This window comes from Lissotriton helveticus, chromosome 9, assembly GCF_964261635.1.
Source record: "Lissotriton helveticus chromosome 9, aLisHel1.1, whole genome shotgun sequence".
In the NCBI taxonomy this organism is placed as follows: domain Eukaryota; kingdom Metazoa; phylum Chordata; class Amphibia; order Caudata; family Salamandridae; genus Lissotriton; species Lissotriton helveticus.
In genome coordinates, this window is record NC_136070.1 from 945,310,917 (window position 1) to 945,325,290 (window position 14,374).

A 14,374-nucleotide genomic window follows, 5' to 3' on the forward strand; every position below is an offset into this window, starting at 1 on the left:
TGACCAGGTCAGGTCAGGTCACAGCTCCCCGCCTCGCGGACACCACCTTTTGAGTCCAGTGGGAGGGAGGAGCAGCTGGGAGGCGGGAGCGGGGTGGCGAGTGGGGAGGGGAGCGGTGATGCTGGAGGGAGCGGGGGTGGGGCCGCGGGGGAGCAGCGGCAGGGAGCGGGGTGGGTCGGCGGTGGAGGCACAGGAGCGAGCAGGGGCACAGCAGAGGACAGATACGGCACAATAAAATCAGGGGCGCAGAGGACAGGCAAAACAGATACGGCACAATAATATCAGGGGCACAGAGGACAGATACGGCACGATAATATCAGGGGCACAGAGGACAGGCAGAACAGATACGGCACAATAATATCAGGGGCACAGAGGACGATGCTAAACAACAATTACGGCACAATACTTATCAGGGGCACAGAGGACGAACTGGCAGCGGCAGTGGCGGCGGATACCGGGACCCTCGGGGTGGGCCACGCGGCGGGAGGAGCGACCGGCTCTGACCAGGTCAGGTCAGGTCACCCCACTCCCTCCTAGCTCAACACAACATTAATTGCAAGGGAGACAAGTTTGCTCTGTGCCCTGCAAGACGTGTTTGTGCTTCAGGCATTTTTGTAGACCCCAAAACAGCCCAATAACGTTAAGTCAGATGGTATTGTTACTTTATCAATTGCAATATATCAGTCTTCCGCCACGTTTCTAGTCATTCACAGTCCTGTTTCATCTGATTTTATTTCTCATGAATGTAGCTGCAAGACAGGACCGATAGGCAGATCAGAGATGTATATCATAAAGGTCCTGCCGTGAGGAACTGCAAAGAAAGCTTGCTTCTGAAACTGATGGAAGACTTTTATTCACAGAGCACTGAAAAACAGCAGAAGTTAGATTTCAGTTCCAAGCTATTTTGTTATCGTTTAATGACGTCACCGTTCTCTAATCAAACGTATCGGTAGTTTGTTCAAGTTTTGAGATTCAGGAAAAGCTATAAGCCGGTCCTTAAATATGATATTATGGAAAAATCCTCTCTTTTTAGGTCTGGTGCAGAGACTGCTTTAGCTGTTTTGACAGCCTCTCATTTTCTTTTTAGAATAAAATGTCAAAGGCATACATTTATGTTTAAATCTATGGTCTTCGGGTCAGCCCTCTTCATCCATAGGTCTGTACAATTGTCAATCACAGTGTGCTTCCTACCAGTGCAATGTTTAGCATGGTATACAATTGGTCAGCCCTTTTTAGCCAATTTCTGTCTCTCACTGAGTGACATTATTTTTGCCTCTGTACATCTGTTTTTAAAGCCAAGGCAGGCGGGCAAAGATCTGCTTTCATTTCATGTTTTTTTTTTTTTTGCTAACGCTCATTTGTTATATGCATGCGACTTTTAGAGAGTGGCCTTGTTACTTTTTATTGCTTTTATGTTTTAATGCTAATTGTAATTGCATTGGTATAGCTCTTACTACCCCTAACAAGGCGTTGAAGTGCTTTTTTTGAAAGTAGGACGCTACTCTGGAACTCCTAAAGGATTAGTGGTGAAGTAGTATAGTGAAATATGAAAGTAATTTGAGTGGTGAATATATTAGTCAGTAATTTGGATTGAGAACAATAGTGGAGGGTTAGACGAGGGAAAAGTTTTGCATTTATGTATTACATTGTACCCTTGATGAGGTGTTCAAGCGCATTTTCAGCGAGCAGCATGCTACTCCATAACCCATAAAGGATTAGTGATAAATGAGTATAGTGAAATATGAAGTAATTTGAGCAATGGACCAGGGTTGGATTGGGATCACAATTTGGCCTGGGCTCGGACAAAAAAAGTGGCCCACATTCGCTGGGTGTGGCCCACATACGCGGGGCGGGGCCCACATTTGCGGGGCGTGGCCTTTCATGAAACACACAAGGAATGTAAGTGGGAGGAAACTGTCCTTGGGAAGGACACAGGGCCAAGGTGACAATGTCCCACAAGCTGAGCAACTGAAAAACAGCGAGTCCCCTTTCTATTACAAAGTTATTCCCCAGCGCTGGAGCACCTGAAAAGCAGCGACGCCCCTTTCTCTTAAAAAAAATTCCCCAGCCCTTCAGCGCAGGAGCACCTGAAACACAGCGATGCCCCTTTCTCCTAAAAAAATATTCCCCATCCTTCCATGGCAGGAGCACCTGAAAAGCAGCGAGGCTCCTTTCTCTTAAAAAATTATTCCCCAGCCCTTCAGCGCAGAAACACCTGAAAAGCAGCGAGGCCCCTTTCTATCACAAAATTATGCCCCAGCCCCAACCCTCCAGCGCAGGAGCACCTGAAAAACAGCGAGACCCCAGCTATTTGTAGATTACTCAGCCCTTCACTGCCTCAAGGCAGCAATGGCCTGGCAGGAGAGGGGATAAAGCAAAAAACACAGCTGCTGGGCCATCCATGGGGGTGGGGGGGAGGCTAAGGTGAAGATGGTGCCAATTCCCAACATTACCTGGCCCCCACAGCGATACCCATTCTTCCTCAACCACTATGCCCTGAATAAGAAGGGCTGTGGGCGAGGTGTTAATGCAAACACTGTTTTAGGGCTGTGTGGGCCCCAGGGGGGCCCCCCAGGGGAAAATGGCTCAATGGCCTGAGCAACATCAGGCAACCTGGGAGGCCGATTCTGGCACACAATCACCCCTCCCGAGCCCACCATCAGCGTAATTGCTTGGCAGGGCAGAGGGTCAAGTAGAGGCCACAGCTGTTCATCGTTTGGCCGTGAGGTTGCTTTCCTCTCCCTGTCAGTGCTCTCTGTGGACTGGGAAAGGGGGAAAAACGGCCCACAGAGGGCACTGAGACACCGGCCCTTCGGCCAATGCCCGAGTGCCCGCAGTACCAGTCCATCCCTGCAATGGACATGTTAGTCTGTTATTTGGATTGAGATGGATAGTGGAAAACTAGAAGAGGGAAATGGTTTACAATTATATAGCGCTTGCTATCCCTGATGAGGTGTTGAAAGCGCTTTTCGGTGAATAGCATGCTACAGCGTAACCAAAACATGTATTTTTAATAAGAAAACACAAAATCATCACAGGTTTGCCGAGTTTCGGTATAACAATTTGCCAATGTTGGTTTCACATGGCAAGTCTGCCTCTGTTTTCCTTAAAGATTGTTTACGACACGTCCATAAAGTTCAAACATGCTTTTGAAAGATGTCGTTTGTTGTTTCAAGTTCGTATTTCGAACGGGAGGAAACATGTGATCTTCAGAAGTTTTTTTCAGTCTTGACATAAAAATACGGGAAATAAAAATGTTTATGTGGCGTATCCTAATATTTTACCCTGTCCTTAGCACGAGAGAGATCGATAGCGTCAGAGTAAAATAACTCCTCTGTCTAGTGAAACATTGAATAAAAATACATCAGCAGTCCCTCGGTAGGCCTCTGGATGGCAGTACAGGTTTTTTAAAATTAAAAGCATCCTCCCAGTATGAAGTAACACTTTGCCGGAGACATTGTAAGGTAATTAGTATCCCAGAAACCGCTGAAACATGGCTTCCTCACAAGGCTTTTCATTACAACTTATGTAGGGATCATTTTCACAAACTCCTCGAAGCCCGAGGCGGACGTGGCAATCAATAGTAGAGCTACGCATACATGAAATAAAACCACCCTCTACTTTCCATGAAACTTATTGTGAACTAGGACAGCAATGCGGAGGGGAAAGTAAAACTATCTCTCTTATATCAATAAATGCTCCTGCTGTATTGTATTACGTTGCATGAAGTTGCTGAGTAAGTTGATGATGGTATGTTCTCTGTTTCCGATGAACAGGATCTGTTTCATGATGTGTCGATGTATTTCTCTGAGGAGGAGTGGAAGCTTCTCCACGAGTGGCAGAAGGAACTCTACAGTAATGTCATGAAAGAAATCCACCAGGCCCTCACCGCCCTGGGTAAATATGGACCAAGCTTGTTTATAAAAATTAAGCATTGATGCCCAGTTCACACCCGCACTGTCTTCTACATATTTATCGCTTTGCCACTGATCTATTTTTGATTAGATTACATCATGAGCCGTCGAGATAGCTCAGCGAGCTATGAACTCTCCGATGACATGAATGTGTGACATGCAGGTCACAGGTTTAAACATGGCGAGGCGCACGCGGCCTTTCAACCGTCTGTGGGTTATGATTCGAGTACCATTGAATTAGATGATAGTTACACAGGTTCTGTGCTGCATTTGGGTACAACAAAATATATATATATATATATATATATATATATATATATATATATATATATATATATATATATATTTTATGATCTATGAAAAAGCAGGTTATTATTCTGTCAGTTGTGTTTTTCTGTTTATGTAGTGTCTGACCCGAAGACTAGCCTGACAAGCACTAGGGTGGAATTCGTCAATTTAAGAATAGGAGGAATGGCCAGTTGGAGACAAGCCTTGCTAGGAAACTTTTTTGCACACCCGGGGCGAATGTAGGTGCACATTGAAATGTAGTTTTTTTAAAAACTTGTGGGAGTTTTATATAGTGCGAACTTGACCCGAAGGTATCAAAGCGCTTTACGTGAGCACCAGTTGCGTTACACAAGGGCACATTCATCTTTTGTTAGGCACGGGGAGATAACGAGATTTGTCCAGAATCACAGGATATTGAGCGTCATTGCCGAGACTCGAACCCGGTTCCCCAGATTTGTGATCAATCGCCCTAATTTAGACCACATTCTCTCCTAAAAAAAAAGCCTTAAAAGTACAGACTTCGAAATCCTAATTGCATGTATCAACTCTGGGCACATATATGTTTGCCGTTGTAATATAATACAGTGGAGAACTGCTAATATTGTGAATTGTATACAGTCGTTACGCCAGAGGAAGAGAGTTTGTTTTTGGAGTTCCCAGTAGTAAGGTGGGTGGTGGTATCTAGGGAAGAAGTCAGCATCCGCAAAGTTGTTACGTTGGTGGTGGTCACAAACTTCCCCAATGGTTTTCTAGTTTACAGTTATATTTAATGGGGGTATTAGTTAAGGGGTTTCTTGATGAGGAGAAATATTTTTCTTGTGGAGAGGGAATAAATGCACACCTTAAGAGGTTGTTGATTCCCCACCACCGGGTAAGGTTATCGTTTGCATGTAAATCAGATATCGTTCGTTCGATAACTTTATTTTGGCCTCAACGGACCATAAAAATTCATACAAATGCATAACATACAAAAGTTAAAAAAATAAATATGAACGACATTTCAATTAATATACATATTTGCAAGTAGTACTACAAGACTATGCACAACTAAAACAGGATTAAACTTGGGATTCATTCATTATATATCTGTTAATAGTCCTGGGGATTTCAACAAATCATCACTTAATGTCGAGGAGGAGGGAGAAATAATGTTAGAGCACCCCCCCCCCCCCGCCAATAGCCTTCAGAGCACAAAACTAATGCACTATGGAAATGGAATGTTAATTCAAAATGAATGAGTGAGAGTGTGAAAAGCTATCCCTTGGGCAGAAGTATCATTTTTCCTCCATAATGAGTTGTCAGTCAAAGGTGCTCGGTCCTCCGTTGAAAGGACTCTGGGTCCACACCCATCCAAGGGTGGCATGCTTCGTCATTGGGTCTGCTCGTCACTTGTATAACAGACTGGCGGCAACCTTGAATATCAAGGGAATTCTTGTAGCTGAAATAGCATTCCCCAAAGGAAAAAAAAAACTTTTTCACCGAGTGTGAAAGCATGAGGGACTAAAAAATAGTACAATTACCTTACGGCTGACCTACAGTTTTATTCAGATCACCGGAGTAACGCTGGTAAAAGAATATGAGGGATGTTTTAACCCTGGGATCAGACCACCATGGGCCAGTCCCCTACCGTGAGCCTACAAGAGGTGTCGCTTTCATTAGGACCATGGTCCCTAGAATACACTGCCTTAAGTCAATTTACATATAAGTGATGGGATGTACGACATTACAACGCATGCTTTTACATCGCATGCTTTTACAACGCGAGTTTTACAACGCATACCATTACAACGCATAGCGCTTTGGGGTGCTGGATAGTGAATAGTTTAATTTACTATTCCAACTCCAGTCCCCGTGGACACTAGGTAAGTTGTTGGACAGTAAATTAAACTTATTCCCTATCCTAGAGCACCCCCCAGCGCAATGAGTTGTAATGGTGTGCGTTGTAAAAGCTGTGATGTAAAAGCATTGCGTGGTAAAAGTTGTGTTGTAAGTGATGTTTCCCATTTAATCCCTCTCAGAAGGAACCTTTTTTGTTTAAAGAGTAATACAAGACTAGGCCTGGGTGTGAAATTCTGCTCTACTAATAGAGTTTGCAGAGTTTTTCCCACTCCCCATAGTGTGTGTAGTTCCGAAAAACTTCGCTCCGCATAGCAGAGTTTTTTTTCCTCACTCTTGCTTGCTCAGGCCTAAACATGGCTTGCCCTGGTGGATCTGATGGTTGTATCCAAAATATAAAGTTTGTGCAGTACTCCTCTTTCTCCAGTATTGGGGTGTCTTTCATAGATTCACATGCCTGAATCATTCCCCGTCGTCGGAGTGGGAGTCCCACGGTACATAAAAAAGCAATAATTATGCACATAATAACCAAAAAACTTTGGTTACATAAAACCAGGAAGTAAAGTAGCCCTAACCTAGAAGGAAACAACTTCCACACCTGTGACTATCATAGTCATTATATACAGTCCAAACTGCAGCCGATCAGGCGACAGCACCCACCAGAATGTTCTCCCCAGAGGCTCAGGCTCTCAGATTTTCTACCACACGTTGTGTGAAGGGAGTGTCCCTGAGCTCTGCTCAGTACTTCACTATTCTTCTGGAATTTCTTCTCTTCAGTATGTCATCTTCAAAGAAATCTCTCTTTAGACCTTGTGAATCTTGTGGGAAGCTCCGGCTGTTTTCTGAAGATCCCCACAAGAAGTGCTTTTATTACCTTTATCCGGATCACGAGGTGAGAGATTGTAAAATTTTGAGGACCTTCCCTCCGAAGACCCTCAGAGATAGAAAAGGGCGCCTACTTCTGTGGCCACAGAAGATTAAAGACCAAGATAACCCCTTATCTGAGGTGGGAAGTGTTGCCTCTGGTTCATCTATGTCCTCTAGGAAGAGGATGGCTGAGGAAGATTTGTCTTCTCCTGGGGCTAAGGTGTCGAGAAAAGCTCAACCCTCTAAGGGTTCTGACTTGCCTTCTTCCTCAAAAAGGGCTCCTCCACCTTCAAAGTCCAAGCCTCTGCCTGCTACGCCCCAGAGAAAGACTGGAAAGTCTCTGGCGTCAAAAAGACTTCCTGAGAAAGATTTATCTCAGAGAAAAACTCAGTCGTTGACGGCGTCGTCGATGGTCCTCCGTGGACGATTATCATCGCCGCCGCTATTTCTACGTCGACTGTTACCTTCTCGTCACCATGACCCAAGATGATCATGTCATCAACTTCATCTCCGTCGACGCTGGTTTCTGTCTCTGTTAAGCCTATCTTGTCGACGAAAGAGATTTCATCTATCGCCGGCGCTCCGTCAACGGCGAAAGTTAAGAAGATCTCGTCGACAGTTGCATCGTCGACGATCGCTTCGTCGACGAAAACTGCCTCGTCGAACGGTCGCCTCGTTGTAGAAGACTGCCTCATCGTCGATTACCTCCTCGTCGACGAAGACTGACTCGTCGAAATTGCCTCGTCATCGACGACTTCCTCGTCAACAAAGATTGCCTCGTCGACAAAGACAGCTGCCTCGTCGACGGTTACTTTCTTGACACCAGCTCCATCGACGACGATACCGTCGACGGCCCACTCGTCGATTCCTCTTTTGTCATCCTGCACGGAGTTGCAAGTTTGGTCTGCAACATCGGCTACTGCCTCCTCTGCACCGCCTATGACAGCGGCTCCTTTGCTACAAAGACGTGGCTCTTCATTGGAAGCCCTCTCTCCATTACATATCTCCCTTCATAAGGTACCTCTCGAGTTGCCTGAGCAATTACTAGACTCTGGGGAGGATGAAGAGGAGTCCGAAGAGGACGACAGATTCCGCACTGCCAGAAGCCCTTTGGAATTGCTTATTAAGTATCAGGAGAAGGACCAGGATGAAGACCCTTTCCCTGAGTCTGTAGCTCCAGCTCCTGACATGGTTCCCACAGGACAGAAGCCTTTAGCCTTGCTGAATAATCTGCAATAAATGTTGGATGACTATTATTGCCGTTTTCCTCCATCTGAATCTGCAGAGTCTATTCCATCAATGCCCATGCCTCAAGCTTCTACTTCAGCTTTAAGGTCTCCTAGACTACCATCTCCAGTGCCGTCTCGTCATTCCCATGATGTTAACACCACTGACAATGACAGGGAAGAAGGAAAAGTGGATGATAGGTCTATTCTTATGGAGTGGGACGATTACCAAATTCAAACTCCTTCGCCTTCAACTCCAGCTCCCATTGACTCTCCTCCAGTAGATATCGGAGGCTTTCATCTCCTTATGGAGAGGGCGACGCAAAGGTTTCTCATACCAATGGAAACAAAGAAGGATGAGTGCTTTCTCTATGATTTTAAAGACCAGCCACGAAAACAGATACAGACCATTCCCATTATAGATTTCATTTGGAAGGAAGGTTTGAAGGTCATGATAGCGCCTGCTTCTCTTCCTGCGGTCTTGCCTCGATTAGAGAAAATATATAAGGCACCAAGCAACTCACCTGCATGCCTCATAGGCCAGCCGAAAGCTGACTCTGTCATCGCCCAAGCGGCGCAGAGAAGTGCCAGGAACCCCTCCTCTCCTATCACAGCTCCGTCAGACAGGGATGGCAGACGGCTAGATTCTATTGGCAAGAAGGCGACTGTCTGGGCTGCTAATTCTCTAGCCATATTAGGGAGATATGACAGGCAGATGTGGTCGGACATCACCCCCTACGTTAACATGCTGCCGGAACCATCCAAGTCTGAGGCCTTGAAGATTTTACAAGAAGGAGAGCGTACATCTGCGGAAATAATAGATGCAGCCGTGGATGTCGCATCCACAGGATTTAGACAGCTAGCGGGTGCAGCAGTACTAAGGAGACAAGGTTGGCTAAAATCAACATCTTTTCGCCAAGAGGTTGAAGCGAAAATTATTGACATGCCGTTTGATGGGGAATCACTATTTGGCCAGCATGTTGATGAGGCCCTTCAGGGTATTAAAAAAGGCACTGACACAGCAAGATCTCTTGGTAGCCTTCAATTTCGCAATCAGCCCTTTCGGGGTGCTAAAGGACGTGGATCCTTCTCCAATAGAGGAGGTTACAACCAACATAGGTCATACCAATCCTCTCAAGGTAATCAAAGATATCAATCCTACAGGCAGCAGTCATACGGACAGCGAAATACCTCCTACTCGCAAACAAAAAGAAAACCCTCCTACCATGGACGGGATTCAACTAAAAAGCAACCTGTCACCATTTCTGCCGTCCCCCCATTAAAAGTTGGAGGAAGAATACCCCAATTTTACTCAAACTGGTCCGCTATCACATCAGACAAGTGGGTTCTGGACATAGTGGCCAGAGGCCATGTTTTAGAGTTCATAAAGATTCCTCCAAACTCTCCTCCCAAAGTCCCACCCCCTGCTCATCTCAAGGAGCTTTTTCCCCAAATAAATTTGATGATTCGAAAAGGAGCGATCGAAAAGGTCCCTCACTTACAAAAAGGAACAGGATTTTATTCAAGATTTTTCCTGATAATGAAAAAGTCGGGAGAATGGCGCCCCATCTCGACCTTCGCACCCTCAACAAATACCAGAAAAAATTATCCTTCCAAATGTTAACACTTCAAGAAATCCTTCAACTCCTTTCGGCAGGGGATCACATGCCCACCCTCGACCTCCAAGACGCTTATTTTCATGTGCCGATCCTACCCAGACACAGAAAATTCTTACTGTTCAGAGTGGCTGGCAGGGACTTTCAATTCAAAGTCCTTCCTTGTGGATTATGGTCAGCACCCCATGTGTTTACAAAGGTCCTAGCTCCGGTGGCCGCACACCTTCGTCTGGAAGGAATTCAAATCTTCCCATACTTGGACGACTGCCTTATCAAGGCAAATTCCTTTCCAGTCGCAATCGCATATGTTCAAAGATGTCTGTCACTATTCCAATCTCTGGGTCTCTCCATCAACTTCGACAAATCTCATCTGGTTCCATCACAAAGAAAGACCTTCTTGGGAGCCACGTTGGACACTCAGCTTACTCAGGCTTTTGTCTCAAAAGAAAGACAACACAAGATCTGCAAGCTAGCTCGCCTATTACAATCAAAAAGGTGAGTTTCAGTCCGACTATTCAAGTCTTTTCTAGGGATGATTTCTTCCTGCATCCCCTTGATACCCAACTGCCGTCTCAGAATGAGGCCCTTGCAAGAAGAGCTCAACCTCCAATGGTTGAAGATATCGGGGTCGTTTGACGATGTCATTCGCATCACTCCTCGGATGCGAGAAGCCTTCTTCTGGTGGAGAACCTAAAAGAAGGATGTGCATTCCAGGTAGAAGTGCCAAATTTCACCATCACCAGGGACGCTTCCCTCGAAGGATGGTGGGTACACCTTCAAGGTATGACGGTCAACGGCAAGTGGAACGTCCAACAAAAGAAGTGGCATATCAACCTTCTGGAGTTGCGAGCCATTTTCTTGGCCCTGAAGTCCTTTCGAACTGTCATTCTGGGAGCTTCAGTACAAGTATGCATTACTTGAACAAGTAGGGAGGGACGAAGTCGGCCCTACTCTCTCAACAAGCCCAAGAGATCTGGGACTGGGCGATACGTCACAAGATCAACCTTTCAGCTATTCATGTTCCAGTGGTCTCCAATATCCACTGGGAGTTGCATCAACCAACATTGGATCGAGTCTTTCAGGAGTGGGGTCATCCCGATCTGGACCTGTTTGCGACCAGTCAGAACTGCAAATTCCCATCCTTTGTAAGTTGGCTTCCCCACAACGACTCATGCGGGAATGCTTTTTCGATGAATTGGTCGCAGATGTATGCCTACGCCTTTCCTCCGATACCGTTGGTTCCCAGAGTTCTCCGCAAAATGAAGAAACAACCTTGCCGCCTAATTCTCATTGCTCCCAGATGGCCTCGCCAGTTCTGGTTCACCAAACTTCTCCTTCTCTCAGAATGCGATCCCATTCAGTTTCAACCAATACCGAACCTGCTGTCCATCCAGAACGGACAGATCTGTCACCCGGACCCAGCATCTTTGAGATTAGCAGCCTGGTTCCTGAACACCTTGAATTCGCACACATAAATATTCCTGCGGACTGTCAAGAAGTTCTGGCTAATGCTCGAGCGCCTGCTACTATTAAAACTTACAAGCTCAAATGGAAGAGATTTTGCATGTGGTGTCAATCTGCCAATGTACATTCGATTCATGCAAAACCAGAACAAATGTTACTGTTCTTTCTTCACTTGGCGATCGGGTCTATCCCATTCTACTTTGAAAGTGTTTTTGGCAGCTATTTCAAGGTTTCGGCAGGATGGGTCCAATTCTCTTTATTCAGCTAGAGTCATTCAGCAGTTCTTCAAGGGATTGTTTCGGATGTTTCCCCCGTCCGACATCCACCTCCATCCTGGCATCTTAATGTGGTGCTTGCACAACTTATGCAGCACCCCTTCAAGCCTATTCATAAGGTGGATTTAAAGTTCCTTTCGTGGAAAGTATCTCTGCTGTTAGCTCTAACGTCAGCAAGGAGAGCCAGTGACATTCAAGCATTCACAACTAAACCTCCTTTCCTTAAATTCACCTCAAAATCAGTAGTGCTACGTACTAATCCCAGCTTCATGCCAAAAGTGCCTGCGGACTTCCATCTCAACGAGCCAAAAATTTAAAAAACATTCTTTCCAAATCCTCAAACACCTGCGGAAAGAGCCTTACATTCCCTGGACATCTAAAGATGTCTCAAGTTCTATTTACAGCGGACTGCAACAATCCGTAACTCTGACTAATTGTTTGTGGCCTACAGGAGGTTACGTCAAGGATATTCAGTATACAAGCAAACCATAGCTCATTGGATTTCTGCTGCGATTTGTCTTTGCCATCAACAGGCGGGAAGACCTTTGCAGACAACTCCAAGAGCGCAGTATACGAGAGCAATCTCCTTATCTACCGCTCTCTTTGCCGATGTGCCTTTTCATCAAATCTGCAGAGTGGCAACTTGGTCCAATAGACACACTTTTACCAAACACTACTGTTTGGAGGCTTCAAGTGATGAAGATACGTCAGTGGGACAAGCTGTTCTCCACTATCTTTTTAAATAAGGTGAGCCTCTGTTCTCCCTCCTGCACTATGCTCTTTCTTAGACGCTTATTGACATACTTATTCTAGGTCTTAAAAATTGTTCTGCATATGTTAAACACAAATGTATACATGAAGAATTATGACATTATTGGTATTTTATTGCTTGATGTATGTATTTATATATCTTTATACATATATATATATATATATATATATATATATATATACATACACACACACACACACACACTATGGTACAAAGAGCGTCTCACGAGCATTATGTTACTGTACTGCTATCTACGCTGATTCAGGCATGTGAATCTATAAATGACACCCCAATACTGGAGAAGAACAATAGTTACTTACCTGTAATCTGTGGTTCTCCAGTATTGGTGTCTTTCATAGATTCACATGCAACCCGCCCACCTTCCCTCAGAGGCTGGTTTATGCTCTTATCTCTTGGTTCACTCTTGTGCGAGAAAATCTTGGAGCCTGAGCCTCTGGGGAGAACATTCTGGTGGGTGCTGGCGCCTGATTGGCTGCAGTTTGGACTGTATTTAATGACTATGATAGTCATAGGTGTGGAAGTTTTTTCCTTGTAGCTTAGGGCTACTTTACTTCCTGGTTTTATGTTACCAAGGTTTTTTGGTTATTATGTGCATAATTATTGCTTTTTTATGTACCATGGGACTCCCACTCCGACGACTGGGAATGATTCAGGCTTGTGAATCTATGAAAGACACCAATACTGGAGAACCATAGATTACAGGTAAGTAACTATTGTTCTTACTCGTCACACTATTCGTAGAAAAGAGTACATTGTTGATGTGATCTCCCAAAAATCTGTTTAACCAACTCCCACATACATCAGTCCTAAAAAGAGGTAGGTAACATTGAAAACAAACTCAGTTCTTACCACCTAATTAAATGTGTATTGTTTCTGGACAGGGGTCGAGAAACCTCTAGTTGCTCTTTTTACAACATGGCAGAAAAGGTAAAAGAGGGAGAATCACCAAAGCCTTTTAAAGCCTTTCCAGGGAGGTGAAAGGAGGTGGTGCTTGAGGTAACCACGTGATGATCCCCCCTTGAAACTAAGTTTCCACTCAAGTTGCACCAGGCGCGTGAGCTCCCCCAGGCAGGGATCAAGTATCATCTCAGGTCCGAGTCGTCATTGCATACGTGGATCACAGGATCCTTTCATCGCTGTTAATACATGTGATGCCATTTCTGCCAAATAGCTACATCTGGAGTAATGGTGTTGGGTGGGTAAAAAAGACCTGAAAAGTATCTTCTAGGCCTTCAAATTGGTGTCCCATTTGACATCATTACTCCAATCAACTGGTCATGTTCTCTTCTCCACCAATTTCAAGAGGCTTTTGTATACTTTCACACCTTAGGACTGTCGTACACTTCTCCCCCTTAAGTCTAAGAAGGAGGTGTGTGCCAGTGTCACAAATCTGTCTTTTCAACACAAAGACACAAAGCTGAGAATCCTGCTTCGATTAACAGTATTAGAAGCACAAAATGAACAGCCCTTGTCATTTTTGAATAACAGCAGCATGGAACTGTAGTGGAACTGTAGAAGTAAATCTACAGAAGCCTCTCTGTAGCTATAACTACTTTGCACAATCGGCAGAGAATGGAAAATCCTTTTCTAGCTGACGCAACATGAACTGATGATGTGTGGCAGTTTGCACGAAGTTAAATACCCTAATAGCTTTAGGCAAAAATATGAAAACCCTAATTAATTCTGATGCCTGAGTTTCATGCCTAACAAGCCTATGCTAAGTGAACAATTTGCACAGGCATGGATAGTGTTATTATTCATTAAGGTCCACACGGTATGCCATCATTACCTAACATGTAAAATGACTTATGCCAGTGGTTCTTACCATTTTTACTTCTCTTGACCCCCACATTATCATTACTGGAATACGGGTAGCCTCATTGAATCATTCGGGAACTCCCAACTGAGTTATTATTGGAATCCAGGGAACCCGGACTAAGCAATTTTGATAATTTGAAGTGCAAAACAACACACAAAATACAGAAACAAACATTCATTAAATAGATACACAAATGATGAAATATTTGATTTAACTGACAAACAAATATGCACAAAAAATCTAAGGTTTAATTTTAATGGGAAGGTTGGTGCTTGT

The 14,374-nt window shown here is 44.7% G+C and overlaps 1 protein-coding gene across 1 annotated transcript in view; it reads left to right on the forward strand.

Moving 5' to 3' along the window:
* Positions 1-14,374, forward strand: part of LOC144783077 (uncharacterized) — a 256,487-nt gene that overhangs the window by 70,043 nt on the left and 172,070 nt on the right. Inside the window, exon 2 of the mRNA XM_078662244.1 lies at positions 3,777-3,897. Coding sequence (XP_078518370.1) covers positions 3,777-3,897 — 121 coding nt within the window. The remainder of the gene's footprint in view (positions 1-3,776; positions 3,898-14,374) is intronic.